General features: G+C 36.4%; 1 protein-coding gene across 12 annotated transcripts in view; it reads left to right on the plus strand.

The window, feature by feature from the left end:
• Nucleotides 1–17,635, plus strand: part of KDM4C (lysine demethylase 4C) — a 286,752-nt gene that overhangs the window by 43,947 nt on the left and 225,170 nt on the right. For all 12 annotated transcript variants that reach the window (XM_066989006.1, XM_066989004.1, XM_066989002.1 and 9 more), the window contains one exon: nucleotides 12,063–12,112. In XM_066989006.1, coding sequence (XP_066845107.1) covers nucleotides 12,063–12,112 — 50 coding nt within the window. The remainder of the gene's footprint in view (nucleotides 1–12,062; nucleotides 12,113–17,635) is intronic.

The following is a 17,635-nucleotide window of genomic DNA, read 5'->3' on the forward strand; positions in this document are numbered from 1 at the left end:
GAACTGACAAATATTTTATTACTAAGTATGATAGGTAGTGTGTTTTCTCTGAATTGTGAGAAAAGAACCACTTGCACCTGAAAGCCCAGATGAGAATGTGCAGGCAGTAGCCAAGTCTGACTGGGGTGATGTCTATGGATTTGGAGCTTTCTCCAAAAGTTAGGTGTAGATGAAACTTCATTTCTTCTTATTCTTTGTGCACTTTCACCACCAAGAGGTATACAAAGAAGTTCATAGGTTTATTTGTACTGATTACTCCATTGACTGCCTCATCTGAAACAAGAAAACGTGTCAGATAACTTTGCAAAATCAAGATTAAGGTTGTTTTCGTGTCTGTATATATTTTTGCAGTTCATATGCTTGCTTTATAAATGACTTTTTGCTTGCAAAAAGGTGTCAAGGACATAAAATAATTGGAGAAGAAAGGACTTGATGAAATTTAGAGGCCTCGAAATGGAACAATATAGGGGGAGAAGAGAGGTATAGTGAGAAAAGAGTTTTGGAAAAGAGAAATAGTTTGTGATTGCTTGCTAAATTGCAAGCAGAATTTTTACTGCAACTTTTCCTTTGCATTTTTTTTCAAGGGGAAAAATCTTGAAGGTGCTACACCATTTAACATCACTATTTCTTATGAAAGAAGTCCTATTACCAAGAAGAACCATTGGCATGATGGATGATTTACTTTATTAATCCAGTTTGTTGTTGAACTGCTTTTTAGCATTAAAAGTTTCTTCACTTTGCCATTTGTTGCTATATATTTTCCTTTTCTTCTGTTGTAATTATTATTTCAGGGTTGTAGGCCTTGACTAAAGATTTTCTTGTTTTATTTAATAGCTTGAGGAATTTTGATATGTTGTTCAAGTATTTTGAACCATTCTTTGAAATTATTGCCTTGCCTAAAACAGATTTCAGTTAATAGTAAAAATGTTAGGCTATTGGTTGGTGTACTAGATCTATGGGTAAAAAATATAGATAATGCATTAATTTACATTATAAGTTTATAAATACAAAGAAATCTGAATAAGGTATTTGCATTTTGGAAAGTATTTCTGGATGTATTAAGTGTCTGAAAGCAATGTTTATTCTTTGGGTTGCTTACCTGACTCATACCAAGATCAGTGGTGTGGATAGGATCTTTATTTTTTTAACTTTTTTAAGGGCTAAAATGATGTAAATGTTCTTGAAGAATGTTAATAATACATACGTGAAAGTGTTTATTGAACACAACCAAAGCATTTATTTTCATGGCACTGTGGATATTTCAAAAGTTAAAATTGGACTAATTTCTTCTTTTGCGGGGGGGGGGAGGCAGGGGAAGGGGAGATAAGAGTAAATGGAGAACACATTTTGTGCTTTTTTTAAAGCTGTGTAGCCCCAAATGAGCTGTGCTCATTGTTTTCACCTTTTACATCTAATGATGGAGATCTTTCTACACTAGCAAATACTATATATTGACCTGTGATGTTTTCTGTGACATTCCATCTGGTCTTAAGTTCCCTGCTCTCCTGAACAGACCAGAAATGACAAGAGACACTTTTTTAAAAGAAAAGGCTTAGTAATGCATTTCATATATCACAGAAGGTCTTCCAGGGATGGTCAGTCATAAAATAAAGATGAATACCTGCAACAGAAAGGGAAGACATCTTTGTGATAATGTCAAGAAAAGGAGTGGATTACTGGAGAGAGTGCTTAGCCAAAATCAGATGAAGTTGCATTACTATAAGAAAAGTAGTGAACATCTGTGGTGACATTCAAAGTTAAGCAGGTAGATTAAGTTCAGGATTAGTGTTTGGGGGAGTTCAGTGGATACAGGATGTTGAAAACACCGATCTTCTCAAGACGGCCTAAAATTCTTGAGCATCTTTATTGATTGCCGTAGCTATAACCTGTTTTTATGGATTAACTAGTATAGAAAATGTACCAATACCTGTTCATCTGCCTTTATGAAGTGGAAAGATGAGCCATGATATTGGCTGTGGAAAGCATTAAAACATGATTTCATATGAAATCTTTCAGACTTTGAATGCCAGTAGCAAAGGAAACAGTGATGAGGTTATGAGTATCGTGGGATAAAATGGGTGGTGTTCTGACACCAATATTACAGGCAAAGGTATAGAAGGGAAGGCATAGGCTGCTAACACTACATGATTTAAGAGCAGATACGGCAGTGAAGTAGAAGGGTTAAAAGACTCAGTTTGCGACAGTCTTCTGGAGTATCATTCATAGGATTTTCACTGAGATCAGCGGATAACTGGTCAAGACTGGTAAAATTTGGGCAAGGTGGTGCGGAGTTCAGCATGAGTGGAAGTGTTGCTGACTTTGTACAGGTTATGCTTACCATCGACATAACTGGCATGTTTCCTGGTTATGTTGCATGTCTTGGAAAAGAAAATTTTAGTGATGTGCAAATATTTTAATGTGAAAAGTGGGAGTAATCTATAAAACCTTCTCTGAGAGGCAGAAAGATCATAGAATCATAGAATGGTTCAGGTTGGAAGGGACCTTAAAGATCACCGCATTCCAACCCTCCTGCCATGGGCAGGGACACTTCCCACCAGACCAGGTTGTCCAAAGCCCCATCCAGCCTGGCCTTGAACATTTCCAGGGAAATCTCCCCGCTTTTAGTTTAAGACCATTCCCCCTTGTCCTTTCATTGTCTGATTGAGCAAAGAGTTGCTCTCCATCCTTTTCATAAGTTCCCTTTAAGTACTGAAAGGCCACAGTGAGGTCACCCTGGAGCCTTCTCTTCTTTAGGCCAAACAACCCCAGCTCTCTCAGCCTTTCTTCGTAGGAGAGGTGCTCCAGCCCTCTGATCATCCTTGTGGCCCTCCCCTGGACCCACTCTAACAGATCCACATCCTTCTATCTAAGGGTGACACAAAACCGGGAGGAGTGGCTGATAACACCAGAGGGCTGTTCTGTCACCCAGAGGAATCTGGAGAAGTGGACTGATACTGGACATGAAATTTAACAAAGGGAAGTGGAAAGCCCTTTTCATAGGGAGGAAGAAACCCAGCCACCAGCATATGCTGGGGGTCACCCACCTGGAAGGCACCTTGGCAGAAAAGGTCTTTGGGGATCCTAGTGGAGAAGTTGAACGTGAATCAGCAGGTTGTCCTTGCTGCTAAGAAGGCGAATGCTATTCTGGGCTGCATTAGGCAAAGTGTTGCCAGCAGGTGAGGAAGGTGATCTTTCCCCTCTGCTCAGCACTGATGAGGCCACACCTGGAGTATTGTGTCCAGTGCCAGGCTGTCAGTACAAGAGAAACCTGGGCATACTGGAGGAGAGTCCAATGGAGGGCCATGAAGATGGTGAAGGGATTGGAGCACTTCTCCTATGAGGAGAGGCTGAGAGAGCTGGGGCTGTTCAGCCTGGAGAAGAGGAGGCTCAGGGGAATCTCATCAGTATGTATAAACACCTGAAGGAGGGTGTGAAGAGAACAGAGCGAGGCTGTCTCTTGTCAGTGGTGCCAGTACCAGGACAAGAGGGAATGAGCACAACCTGGAGCACAGGAGGTTCCCTCTGAACATCAGGAAGCACTTCTGTACTGTGAGGGTGACTGAGCGCCAGCATAGGTTGCCAAGGGACATTTTAGTTTTCCTACTTGGAGATCTTCAAAAGCCACGTGGGCACGGTCCTGGCCAACCTGCTCTGGGTGTCCCTGCTTGAGCACGGGGGTTGGACCAGATGACCTCCAGAGGTCCCTACCAATGCCGACTGTTCTGTGATTCTGTGATAGGACTCTGTGATACTTACTAATTTTCTTGATCTGCATTCTTAGAAATACAAAGCCCTTGAAAATACAGAATTAGAGAAAAGGAGGACCTTGCTTACACCCATTCATAAACAAGTGCAGGAACAGAGACAGCAACAGTTGTAGTATTACCCATATCTGGTAAACTTTCAGCTCTCAATTGGAAGGTTGAGAATAAGCTATGTTTTTCTGCCTGACAAGCAGTTCTTTCTTGAGTTATTATTTTTGCCCAAGGCCAGGCAGTTGGTAAAGGCTATTTAGGTACTGGAATACGGTTAAAAGTTCATTTTGCATATGCTATCAGCATACGGTATTTGTGACCATTTATTTTTTTTTAACTATGCAGTGTATATGTTAGAGAAGGAAAACTTCGAAAGGTAATAACCCATCTCCAGAGCTACCTTGTCTGCTGATATGTGGGTTTTGGTGATTTTACTGATGGAATGAACTGACTGCTGCAGATATCACCTTTGTAGCTACTTCAGTAGAACTATAAATCTGGAAACAGTATTGTGGTAATGATTCTGTACTACAAAACATAACTGCTCTGGCTCTGATGCCTAGAACAGAGCTATTCATGTGGTGTGCATTTGTATAAATACTTCCTGAGGCATGATAAGACCACCATACATTTTCAGAAATCTGAATACATTTTTGTTCTTGTATTGATTGTTCTAGTTATGTTGTGCTCTAACTACATAGTTTGTTCTTTAATACTTTTTACTGTGAAGGTTTGATGACTTAGTGATTTTTACATTCATACATAGCTTTGAATTTCTTTTAGCTTTATTAAAATGTTGAGGTTATTAAATTATTAATAACTTTAAATGGTTTGCAGTGCAAAAAAAGCATCTGTTTTGGTTTAACTTCATGGGCTGTTTTACCTTATCACTATTGTGGGCAAATAAAATTTTATTCGGTATCTTTTTTTCTTCTGTCATGGACATCAGAGGGATACAAGTCAACCGTGGAAGTCAGTGTATGACTGACAGTTTATAGAATTTTATGCTGATCTATGCAGTATGGACTCACAGGAAATAAGTTTTGCTAGCTAACCTGATATATATATATATTTATGACAAATATAGGCCTTATTTTCTGTTCTTTTAAACTAGGGGCTTGTCATCTTGTAGTCGTTGTTCTCAGAGGCTGTTACAACCTTCCTTTTCTATTTTGAGAATGGTAAGGGTTCCTTGGAAAAAAGTAAAACAACTTATATTTCAGAGATCTTTGTGTTCTTGTCTATAGTACCATTTAGCTCCACTGCTTTTCTTTCTATGAAAGTAAAATTCACTTTCTGTGAAAACAGGCTAAATTAAAAATGTGTGACTCATTGTACCAGCATATCCTTGCTTGTCATACAGTGCCAACTGTGCAATTCATTGAACAAGTACAGGTATTTGTGAGTTTTGGCATTCTTTGCAGCCAATAAAGACAAATTGTCCTTTTTCCTCTTTCTAACACAGTTTCCCCGGGTGAGGACTTAAATTTTAATTTGTCTGGAACATATCCTTAAGCTAGGATTTTCATGGTGGAACAAAGTTGGAGATAGAAGCTGCTTCTAGAAACAGAGTATATGCTGATGGGTGCAGAATGCTTAAGGTTTTAATAGTTTGTGTCAGACTGAAGACTTAAGCTGTATTGCTGCAGAACTTCTGAAAACTGCATTACTATGTATATTGGCTTCTGATTCTTTTTTTAATTTTAAATGCAACTTAAGTGGATATTGGTCATAACCAATGTAGCCATGATATTTTGCCTAATTAAAGAGAATAGATGGGTATGTATCATCTTGGATATATATATATATATACACACACACACACATCGAGTATACAGGAAATTTAAGGAAAAACTGAAAGGCCTAATTCTGATACAGACAGAAGGATAGCATCACTGTATTTGTTTTTAGCTACAACAGTAGATTATGCAGGATGTTTTTTAATATAATGTGTTAAATTTTGCTTCAGGAAGTGCAGTTATGTGTAACATTAATGAAGTGTAGTGTAACATTACACTTCATTTTTTGAATAAATATTCTCATATTACTGTCTTAAAAACAAGACATTAACTGAATGTAACAGGGAAACTGGAATGCTAAATAATTGCTTGGATTCAATTAATATTTAAAAAGTAATAATTTACAATAGAATATTAACAATCAGCATTCTTAATGTAATGACATTTTAATTGAATTTGTTTAATTTTATTAATATAGTTTAGGGGATTTACAACTACTGTGGCATTACAGAAATTTAGATTGTGCTGTAGCATGTTTTCTGGCTGCTTGAAGACTTAGAGTCCAAGAGAACTTTTCAGAGTCGAATAACAAAACAGACAATTATTTCTTCCCTGATCATATAGAGATGTTGGTCTTAAAAATGTGTAAATATTTGTTACATTACTGTTGAAGGACCTAGTGGCTTTGAGCTGGAAGTGTTTTGTTTCAATCCCATCTTTATAAGAACGCTTGGTAGCTTCAAACACGACAGTTTTCTTGTCTTTTTTTCCTGAACTTACACAAGTTACAGCTGATCAATTTTCCCAATTTGATGATGTGTTGATTTGGGGTAGCAGCACCTCATCTACCATGCCACATGGTAGATCCTGAGGACAAAAACATGAATCAAGTACTAGGATTGCTTAAATAGTGTGTTTGTTGTTATAAATTGAGAAGAAACTGCAGCTGAATAGGGTGTCTGTTCTGTGAAAACCTGGGTCTGGCTTAGCAAAGAGCCCTAAAGTAAATGAGCTGTGATGCCACAGTTACCTTCCTGTCTGCTCGTCCTAGAAAGCAGTTCAGAACTCTGAATTCAGTACTTACACTCTGCATACTGTGGATGGGTGGAACTAGGAGCTTCGTAACGGAGTACAAATGGTGAACAAGTTGAGTGGGAAACTGACCAGTCTAGCCAGTAGGCAAGTCTAAAAAGAGGGGGAGATATTAGAAATTTTGTGGTTTAATCCTTTAAGTAAACTGCAGAAATGAGGATTTGAAAATATCTTCCTTAAGTTTTTGTAAGTCATCACTGTAGAGTAGGTGAATTGCTGACTTCTTTAAAGAAAATAAATTGAGTTAGTCTCCCTACGTAAATTGGGTTTACTGATTGCAACCAGAAATCCAACAAGAAAGTAAGAATGTTATTTCAATTGTCTTTTTATTTTCCGGTTGGATATCAACCCTGTACCTCCCAAGACTATCCCTTAATAGTTAGGGTAAGGAAATACATTCTTCACTGTCCCATGTCACAAGTTACATGGGAGCAAAGGAGGAACATGTAATAGGGAAGATGTCTTTGTATAGAAGATGAATCTTGGATTCTAATATGTTCTGCTAGAAAACTTCTTTAATTTCCATTAGCTGTCACTAATTAAAATGGTAAGTGCGAAGACTAGGGCACAGAATCAAGACTTCCCGTGAATTTGAATTTATTGTATTTTTTTAAGCCATCTACTAGGGGGAAGAGCAGAAAAAGGTATTAATACGTATTTCTCCCTCCAAACCAGTGATTCTTCTGAAATGCTTTCAGACTGCTGTGTGTATTGTGGAGATATTAGTACTCTTTTACAAGGCATCAGGATGATGTGTATGTTTCATATATGTTATTTTCATATGTTAATGTCACAAACTGGCACAGCAGCATTATTACAGATAGGCAAACCCAAATTGTATAGAATGTTGCTTCCTGTGTTTTCTGTTTTTTTTTAAACCCTGGACTTACATTAATATAGTGACATTTCTGATCAAAATTTGTTCTGGCATTTTTTTCAGTCTCATTTTAATACAGTACAGAAACATAGCCATTTTAATTTCCTTTCTAGATAACCAAGAGCTCTGAGCAGGTTTCTTTTGTTTTTTTCTTATTCCGACCTACACTCATTATCAGGAGAAACAAATGGTTATACTGTGTCCAGGAGAGCAAAAAGAACGTGAAAGTAATGGGGAAAAAAAACTATGAAATTATTGTTAGGTAATGCACAGTATATAATGTACAGTAAATCATGCTCTAGCATTATTTAAAAATATTTGTAGGCAATTCATTTAAATGAGTTTGAGTTTTCAATAAGCGCTTTTTATGTAGTAGAATTATTTTCTGTTGTCTGTTTTTGCAACAGTCTCTCAAATGGAAATTTGAAAAAGTGAATAATGCTGTGGAGATACTAGTTTGTCTTGTGTTTTCTGAAACGTCTATTAGTTACTTCTTCTGAAGTCTGTAATTTTCATCTATGTTTTCTTTTGAGTTAATCCATTTCACAAGTGGTCCACGTGCTTGTCATTCTTATCTTCCAAGTGAGTTATGCTAAAGATTTCATTTCTGACATAAAGGAAAATTAAAGAAAACACTTCTTTTTTGTGTTGTTGTACAGATGTGTCTCTGTGCAACATCCAAACATTATTAATAAAATTGAACTTGAGTAAAATCCATATTTTTGCCCAGCACTGATTTCTTTTTCTTTGACATGCAGGGTGAAACAGTTGTGTTTTACTGTAAGGAAGTAGCTCTCCATTACTACAGGGAGAGAAAAAGTAAATTCATCTAACAGAAGCTGTGAAGGAAACAGTTCCTTAAAGGTTTTTTACACTTTGCGTCCGAGTATAAAGCTAATAGTAACCAAAGTTATTACTGTGCATTGCTATTTTCAGCCTTGCTTTCGGAATGTTGTTTTTTCGTATCATAGTTAACTATCTTAACAACCATATTTTCCAAGTTAAAGACAAGGCTGAGTGATCATTGGTCCTAGACCATTGCCTGTTATTGTCTACCCTGGGGATCTGAGGTATATAGGACAGGGAGCTTACATTGCCACTCTTCATGGATAAACAGTGGATTAATCTTCCGTAAGACTGAGTTTTTATGAAAAAATAGAATAAAAAAATGAAGTTACTAGCTTTAAAGTACACTAAGAAATTCTGTGTAAGCATTTAGTCTTGAAAACAATAGAAATTATATCAGTGGTGTGTGTATGTATCAGAAACATAAATTGTTGACTTAGATTTAATAATTACTATAGTTAAGTTGGCAATACACTTTAATTGCTGAATTAATATGTATTTGAGATCTTTTCTGAACAATATTAAACAGTTATGAAGCAATGAACAGTGACTCTTCAACTTTAATCTGTCTCTTCAAAATTTTTAACAAATATGTCTTCCTGAACTGATGAGGTTAAAGTTTAGTTAGCACTAACAGAAATAACATTATTTCTTTTCATTTTTCTGTGTCTTTGCTTGGTATCAGAAAAGTTTCTCTTTGCTTCATAGTGATACAGCATTTAAAATCCATTACGTGTACTTTTGAAGATGACAGGACTTGACCTTAAGGTATGAGGAGTCAGACAAACATTAGTGGCTGTTTGGAAATGTAGCTAAGAAGAGGCTGGGCACAAAGTGGGGAAAATATTTTTCCGAAAGCTTTTAATGCTGCGGGTGTAGAGAAGAGATCAGTAACAGAAAGAACGCACTGTGAGAGTTTTCTGTGAGTTTCTGTACTTTTTCAGCCTCTTCTTCTCCACGTGTATTTCTTTCCCCTAAGTACTCATTGTTTTTGGGAGAGAGGAGGGTATGCTGGAAAACTGAAATGTCATTATTAATAGCTGATCTGAAGCTGCAGTGTAAGTCTGTAACAGCCCGGTGAGATGCTGTAGAACGTGTTTCAGTTCAGCTTGACAGTGGTTCTTACCTCTGTATGGAAAGTGATGGAGTGTTTTGCAATATGAGAGAGTGTGCTGAAGGTGTTACGTGACCTGGCTAAGGATACTGAGAGGGAATGTTTTTTTCACTGACAGTAATCTGAGACAGAGCTTGGGAGTTCAGTGTTCTGTGCAGTAGATGAAGCATCCAGTTAGATTCACGTCACCATTCTTTGACTGATATCCAAGACAGGTTCATACGTTTAACAAGTCTCAGTTTTCTAACAAATGGTATTTGGAACCAAGGAAAGTCATTACGGGAGCATGCCTGGAGAGTGAAACTACGGCTTCCAATGATACTGTGAAGGCAATCTCCTGTCCCTCGTCCTTTAACTGTGAGAAGAGGGACAGTAGCAACAGTGGGAAGAAATGAAGGACCAGGGAGTAGATGCTACCACGTTACCCCAAAAAAGACAATGGTGAAAAGCACTAGCTTGTGTTGAATCACAGAATGGTTTGGGTTAGAAGGGACCTTGAAGATCATCTAATCCTACCCTCCTGGCCATGTGCAGGGACACCTCCCACCAGAGCAGGCTGCCCAAAGCCCCATCCAGCCTGGCCTTGAACACCCCCAGGGATGGGGCACCCACAGTTTCTCTGGGCAGCCTGTGCCAGGGCCTCACCACCCTCTGGGTGAAGAATTTCTTCTGAATGTCTTATCTAAGTCTAACCTCTTCTAGTTTAAAACAACTCCCTTTAGTCCTGTTGCTACAGTCTTTGATGAAGAGTCCCTCCTCAGCTTTCCTGTAGGTCCCCTTCAGGTACTGGAAAGCCGCTTTGCCCGGAGCCTTCTCTTCTCCAGGCTGAGCAGCCCCATCTCCCTCAGCCTGTCTTCACAGGAGAGGTGCTCCAGCCCCGTGGTCACTGTGGCCCTCCTCTGGACTTGTTCTAGTATGTCCATGTCCTTCTTCTTAATGAATTACTGATAGATAATTTTAGATTCACTAAATAAATAGGTGTAATCCAGTTAAATCACATGCCCTGTTTAATCATTTCAAGAGACTTGTTGAGACCTCAGTTGTCAAGTTTTGTCTTTTAGACTACTGATAAGTACCTAAGTCTATGGGTACAAACAGAAACATGGAGCTCTCTATTACCACAAAAATGCAGTAAATCGTACTTCTGGAAGAACAACATTTAAGAATAATTCCAGTCCATTAAAGACATGAAAAGTAAAGAAGAGACTTTACTTTGTGCTTTTTTTGTTAGACATAAACACTATCTGTTCTGATTTTACTTTATAGTTGTGTATTTAATGACATACAAGCTATACGTAGCTATTTGTCTTCACTGCTGTGTGAAAGATACAAACATACTTTTAGATTATTATGTATACACTGATGCATGTGCTTTAAGCAGTGGAGAACAGACATAAATAGGTTGGAAGTATAAATGGAGATAAACAATCAATTTTGGGAAAACAAGGAAATTCTGTTTAAAACTGCAAGCAGTGAGCAGAGTCAAGTTGAAAGTTTCTTTAATAGCATTTGGAGTGGGTTGTCAGTAGGCATGGGCTTTGTTACACTTGTTCTATTTAAGGCACTGACTTTGGAAAAGTCTTGCTTCTGTGCAGCAGTTTCAGTTGAGATGGTGTAAAATAGCTTGTGTGTGGAGGTGCAAATGAGAGCTTGAGATATGGGGTTGTTGTGCAAAGTGAGTCACTTGTTTTTTTGTAGTTGACAGGGAAGATCAATGAAATAGGTGTTCACAATATAGTAAAATAAAGCTGCATGTTCACTTTGAAAGTGCAGGTTTGGACTATGCTAAATATGCATTTTCTCCTCTTCTGAACCATATTTTTTTGTAAAGAAGAATCAATCTGAAGTCATTGCGACATTAAACTGGAATGAAAGCCGTTAAAGTCAGAAATAAAGCATAATGCACAGATATATGTGTAGTATATCTATTAAGTGCAGTAAATGTGTGAAATGTGTGAAGTTTCTGTGTTTGCTCAGATTCCACTTGTTTTATGTTCTTACTGATTTGTTGCAAATAGCTTATGGAATCTTCTAAAAATAGTTTATTGTTAGAACAGAGTGTTTCCAATCTGTACAATTTCTGAATTTAAAGAGCTTTTATTTGTTAGAGTTAAAAAATAATTTGTAATGTTTTACAAAGACAAGTAACCTCTTACTCCTTAGCATTGACAATAAGACAAAATAGTGATGTCTAATGCTCATATTTTTCTATTGAACTCCTGTCTCTTGTGAAGCACAGTAAAAATCAGAGATTAAACCTGTATGAATTAGATTTATTCTGTTACGTGGTTTTGTTTCATTTAGAAAAGGAGAATGTAGCTTTTTAACTGGCCTGTTATAATAATGAAATATTGTCAATATGCGTGATTTAAAAATATTGAATATAAAATATTGAATATAACATTTCTGAACTGGGTATTATAATATTTAAGCTAGAAGTATGCTAAAATATTTTCTCAAAGATAACTTAATCTCTCTTTTTTTCTCAGAAAATAGTATATTTTTTCTATATAATTTTTCATTCTTTCATCTTCCTGTTTTCTATGTTTTGGGGTACTTATTCTATGTGAAATAATTTTTACTTAAGTAATCATGTCTTTAAACATTTTCTTTATCCCTTTTCTTCATCTGAATTTTAGGTATGCTATTCCTCCAGAGCATGGGAAGCGGCTTGAAAGACTAGCTCAAGGTAATATTTTCATTATTTCTGTGTGTAAGATATTTGAAGGACAAACCTCCAGCAAAATGAAAAACATTTTTCTCTACTAACTTACAGTGTTTTATTACTTCTAAATATTGTGTGACTTTTATCTGTCAGTAGTATGTTTACAAAACGGGAACACTTTAGTACTCTGAGGAATTTTAAAGAATCAAAATAAACCTTTTTCTTAGTACTTTATTTTGTACTGGCATTTTTAGGTTGGTTAAGTTTATGAAAATGAGACTTGGTATTTTGCCCTTTTTATTCATTAGATTTTCATTGCCGGTATCTTTGCCTCCTTCTGTGGCCTTGCTTTCTTTCCCTTGTCATAGCTTTTCATCAAGAACTTTTGAATCTGTAGCTGATCTTAGCCAAATTTGATTCAAAGAAATGTCAAAGATAGCTGAGTGTCCAGAAGTTTCATGAAAGTTAATGACAGGGTAGAGGATGGAAACCTAGTTAGTACCTCTGGGAAAGAGGAGTCAGACAAAATGTACCAACTCTAAATCTTATTTGGTAGCAGTCAGTGAACAGGCATAAAAAGGTACTTTAGCCAAAGCACTTACTGGGTTTTGCCCTCCAGAGGTGTGAGGAGCATCTTTTGAGAAGGAGCAGATGATGTTATTGTGGGGATGAGATCTGAGGATGAGGCTAATTTAAAGGAAAATTCTTCTTGCATATAGGTTTATTTTAAATAAAGCTACAGCTTGCCTTTTATTTCTAGATTAAGAGTGCCTACTTATAAATACAGAAATATTTAGGCATATTTCTTGGTTGGACAGCACATGCCTGCCATTAGTGATATTATGTAAGGAATACCATTGAAAGCTCATAACTGGATATTGTGAGTCAGGACTGCTGGGGTTTAACTGGGCACACAGCCGTTTGCTCACTCCCAGCAAGTGGGATGGGGGAGAGAATCAGAAGAAGGTAAAAGCTTGTGGGCTGAGGTAAAGACAATTAAGGAGGACAGAAAAAGATGGAAAAATAATAAAAATAAACTGTTGTGTATATATAAAACAAGTGAGGCACAGTGCAATTTCTGACCACCTGCTAATCAAAGCTCAGTCAGTCTCCAAGCAGCAGCCACCCCCTCTCCCCTCCCAGCCAACCCCCCAGTGTTATTGTTCAGCAAGGTGTGACATGGTGTGGACTATCCCTCTGGCCACTTTGGGTTAGCTGTCCTGGTTCTGTCCCCTCCCTGCTTCTTGTGCACCCGCAGCAGGGCAGTGTGAGAAGCTGAGAAGTCCTTGACTTAGTGCAAGCACTGCTCTGCGGCAACTAAAACATCAATGTGTTATCAGCATTATTTTTCTCCTAAATCCAAAACACAGCACCATTACAGGCCACTGTGAAGAAAATGACCTGTCTCAGCTGAAACCAGGGCACAGGGCCATCATCTGAAAACGTTTGTTCATTTTCTTTTCATATCTGTTTACGTGCATAGATATGCATGATGTTTAAACTAGTCACTGAGAACACTAATATGAAATGAATGTATCACTGAGATGTGAAAGTGAAGATGAGAGCTCACACTCATAAAAAAAAAAAAAAAACAAAAACAAGCACATTTAAAAAGATAGATTTCAGCCTGGAAAATTACTTATACTGTTCCTAAATTTTCCCATATTTTCAGTTGAGAAAATTGCCACTTTTCTACTTTCTCCATCCTTTTCTATGACATGCAAAGCACAGAACTCTTCATATGCATACCTTGAAGCTGTTATTTTAACTGATAAATAAATTGATGCATGTGATAGACTGGGCAAGTGACATTGACTTATGCTAAGATAGGTTAATAAATATTTGTAAGATTTATAGGAAATGAGCAGGGAGTAAAAGAATAGAGATGTGGCAAAGGTTTGGAGAGGGACAGCAGAGGGACAGTGGTGAAAACTTTATATAAAGGACTGTTAAGTTATAGGTTTTCATTCTGGAGAAGAGTAAAGTAGAGGGAAGCAGGTATGATAAAGACCTGTGATGATTGGCTTGGAAAAGGTGACTAAACGGTGATTGTTCATTAGATCTTCCAGTATAGATGCAGACTCTGAAGGATCTCAGGAAATTAAAATCCAGTAATAATAATAATAAAAAAAAAAGACATGGATTCAGGGGGAGACTGAACTATGCTGGCAAAGAAATCTGCTAGAGGATATGTAGTAACTGCATCTAGCTTTGGAATTCTTTGACACGCACCTTGGCAGATTACAAAGGGGAAGCAAAGATTTGATGTTACATTTAAACTATTCTCTACATCCACTTTTGACATTTGCTGGGAAGATGATCTCAGTGTATGTACTATTTGCATTTGATATGTTTTGGCTGCTCTAATGTTTATTATAGAATTTCATATTGACTACTTATAGCTATGCAGCATTTTAAAACTATTCATGTTTAAATGTTTTATAATGAGTGTATCCGAACCTATTTTTATTTTTTTAAATAAAGAGTGGGGGAAGAGAGAGAATAGGCCATTTCAGCAACACTTGTTTACTTCTTTCTAAGAATTAATTGACAGTGAAGGATGGCACTGTTTGGTGCAGGCTGAAAAAAAAAAAGCTTCAGATTTTTGACATACCCTATTTTTCCCTGGATATTAAACTTACCTGTACAGATTTGGAAAATAAGTTATTTTTCATGGGCATGCTTAGCTATACTTTTTTTAAAAAAAAAAACAACACAACCAAACAAAAAAAAAAGAAAAACACAGATTTTCATGGGAATTTATGTTGCTTATTGTAAACTTCTATAATATTAGCAGACTGTATGCTGAGAGTGCTCAGAGTTTTTAGTGCTGCTAATGGTGTCAATACAATAAGAGGAACAGGACAAAGCATGAGGGAGAAATGGAGATTTCCGAAGCTTCTGTTTGTCAGAAGCTGATAGGATATATGGTGGGGAGACCAGTGTCTTAATCTCAGAATGCTTTAGTCAGAGTTGGGTAGTAGGCTAAATAGGACTTCAGGCTCACCCAGTGCAACAGTTCTTAGGACTAGAACTAGTAGAATAATGCAGGACAGGAAGGGGTCAAGCGTGAGGAGCACGGGCATTGGAATACACATACACCTTTTTCCACAGCTGGGAACAGGAACCCAGTTCCTTGATCATTAGTCATCCTTAGCTTTATTTAGTGAAGCTGCCCAAGCATGTCAAATCAGCCTTTTTCAGTGCACACCTGCATGGAAGTTGTCCACTACTGCTTATAATTAGTACTACAAGTTATAAAGGTGTGTGATGAATAGAAGTCTACTTTCCTTGATGAATCATAAGTATGATCAAAACTTAATTATTTTTATTTCAGAACCAGGTTTTGAACTGTGAGTAGCAATTAAAACATAGAATCAGACATTGAACAGTGAAGGTAAAATTTCAGATATTTTTTATTATATTCAGTGGATGAAACTGGATTTGTTTCTGTTGGGAAACTACATGCTCATATTGAGATTTTTACTGTAACAGCAATGTAAGGTATGTGAGTTACTTTTACAGCCAAACAACTCTGAAATTTCCTAAGTTTTCAGTGTTTGACTTCAATGTGTTCTACCTTGTTTTTCAGTGAATAGGGTGTTTTTGTGGTATTTTTGGTCCAGCTATTAGCTTAGAATACAGTATGGAAGATGTAGTTCTTAAGCATACAGATGATGAACTTTATACTCATTTTAACATACTTTCACTTATTTGTAAACTTCCATTTCTGATTATACTTACAGAGGTTAAGACTTCTGTGATCTTTTACTTTGCAACAGCTGCCTGCTAAAATACAGTCCGAATTTTACAGTAGGGTAAAATTAGGGTAGGTGTACAGTAGGGTATATTAAGAAGGTGAATATGAAACGTTAGCTACATGGCTATAATTTACTTACTGTTAAATATTAATGGAACATAACATAAATGAGTCTCAATACTTAATGTTTATTAAAATTTTTCACACTTTTATAGGAGTGCAACATCTGAAGAAAAATAGCTTATGCAAGAAGGCTAACTGCTGACTAATGCTTACTGAATCAACTGAATGCTCCTATAATAACTGAAATAAAATATTACATTAAATGTGGCAGGTTGTCTAAGTCAAGGCAGCAGTTGATACATTAGAATTAAAGGAAGGCTAGAATATTTTCCATTATCTTGTCTGCACATCACAATTATCATACATACCTTTTGTGCATGAGTGCTCTCATCTTTGCTTTCCATTGAAATCTTGATTGACTGGCACCTACAAATATTTTATCTGAAAGACATTAGACTTGCATCTAATAAAGGCAACAGTTTGATTTTGCCCTTCAGCTGCTTTCTCATTTATGTAGGATTTTTTTCAATTTTATGTAGACATAAATGTAATAAAAATCTCAAGTGAGCTGTTACTGCAATTTTTATACTTGTTGTTATGTTAATCTGTAATACTGTGGTATTCTTAAGGATTTTTTGTTTCACAAAATGGGTTAGAAAATAAAGAGAATAGCAGCAGCGTGGCAAATCTTAAATGACATTTTGAAGGATTTTCAAATTCTTTTAATGGTTGATTTAATTGCAGAAATTATTTTAGAGAAGAGATGACATCTATCTGATGTTCATTTATGTTACAGAAGAAACTGAAGTAAAATTTGAAACATTCTAAGTAGGTAGTGGTGTTAGAAAAAGCTTTGTATGTTATATAGTATTAATTAATCTATTTGATGCAGAAGTCATTACCTGTTACGTATGAAAATGAGTATAAATAATTGTTTAAATGGAATTTGATGTAGAATTTGCATAATGTGTAAGGGTCTTAACATCTGAAAACTGCAGCTGCTGAAGAATTGAAATTTGTCTCAATTGATAGTTAAGTGAGGCAAGTTAAGAAAGTCACATATAAGAGATAATAAATTTAGGGCTGTAACATAGACATCTGGGCATAATAACACTTATATTTCACAGCACTTGCTTCTTTTGTGTCTTTTGTGCTCTTTGCTTTATATAGCATAGAGATTGCCACTGCTTCTTTGTGAGGAATGTTGCCATGCAAACTTATCCTCTGAAGTTCTTTTATGTACAATACATTAAGTTAAATTAATTCAAATCGTGGCAAATGAATTTTAAGAAGTTATCTTGTTTTTATGTATACTTACCAAAGTAAAATGTAGAAAATAGACTAGAAAACTCAATCTTCATTTCATATTTACCTGTGTTCCAAGAGTAGATCTTGTGATCACTGAATTATGGTTGATATTTTGTATGTTCTGAAGTCCTTTAAATGAATATCTACATAAGCGAAAAAATCACTTTAATTTTGAACTTTCTTCCTTAATTACTTAGTTGGGATTAATTTTAACTCCCGTAAAGTTTAATTACACTGAAGGTATTTGCAATTTAGGATGTTCTTACATTGCAAATTTTATATTTTTATTTTCAAATAATATTAATAAGCTAAAAATATTACATGCTTAATGTAAAATTTGAGGTAAAGACTTGAGTGTGAAGGTGTAGAAGAAGATAGGAATTATGGCCTCATTCATTCCCTGGTTAGAATTTGAT

Source organism: Anser cygnoides, chromosome Z, assembly GCF_040182565.1.
Source record: "Anser cygnoides isolate HZ-2024a breed goose chromosome Z, Taihu_goose_T2T_genome, whole genome shotgun sequence".
Taxonomy (NCBI): Eukaryota; Metazoa; Chordata; class Aves; order Anseriformes; family Anatidae; genus Anser; species Anser cygnoides.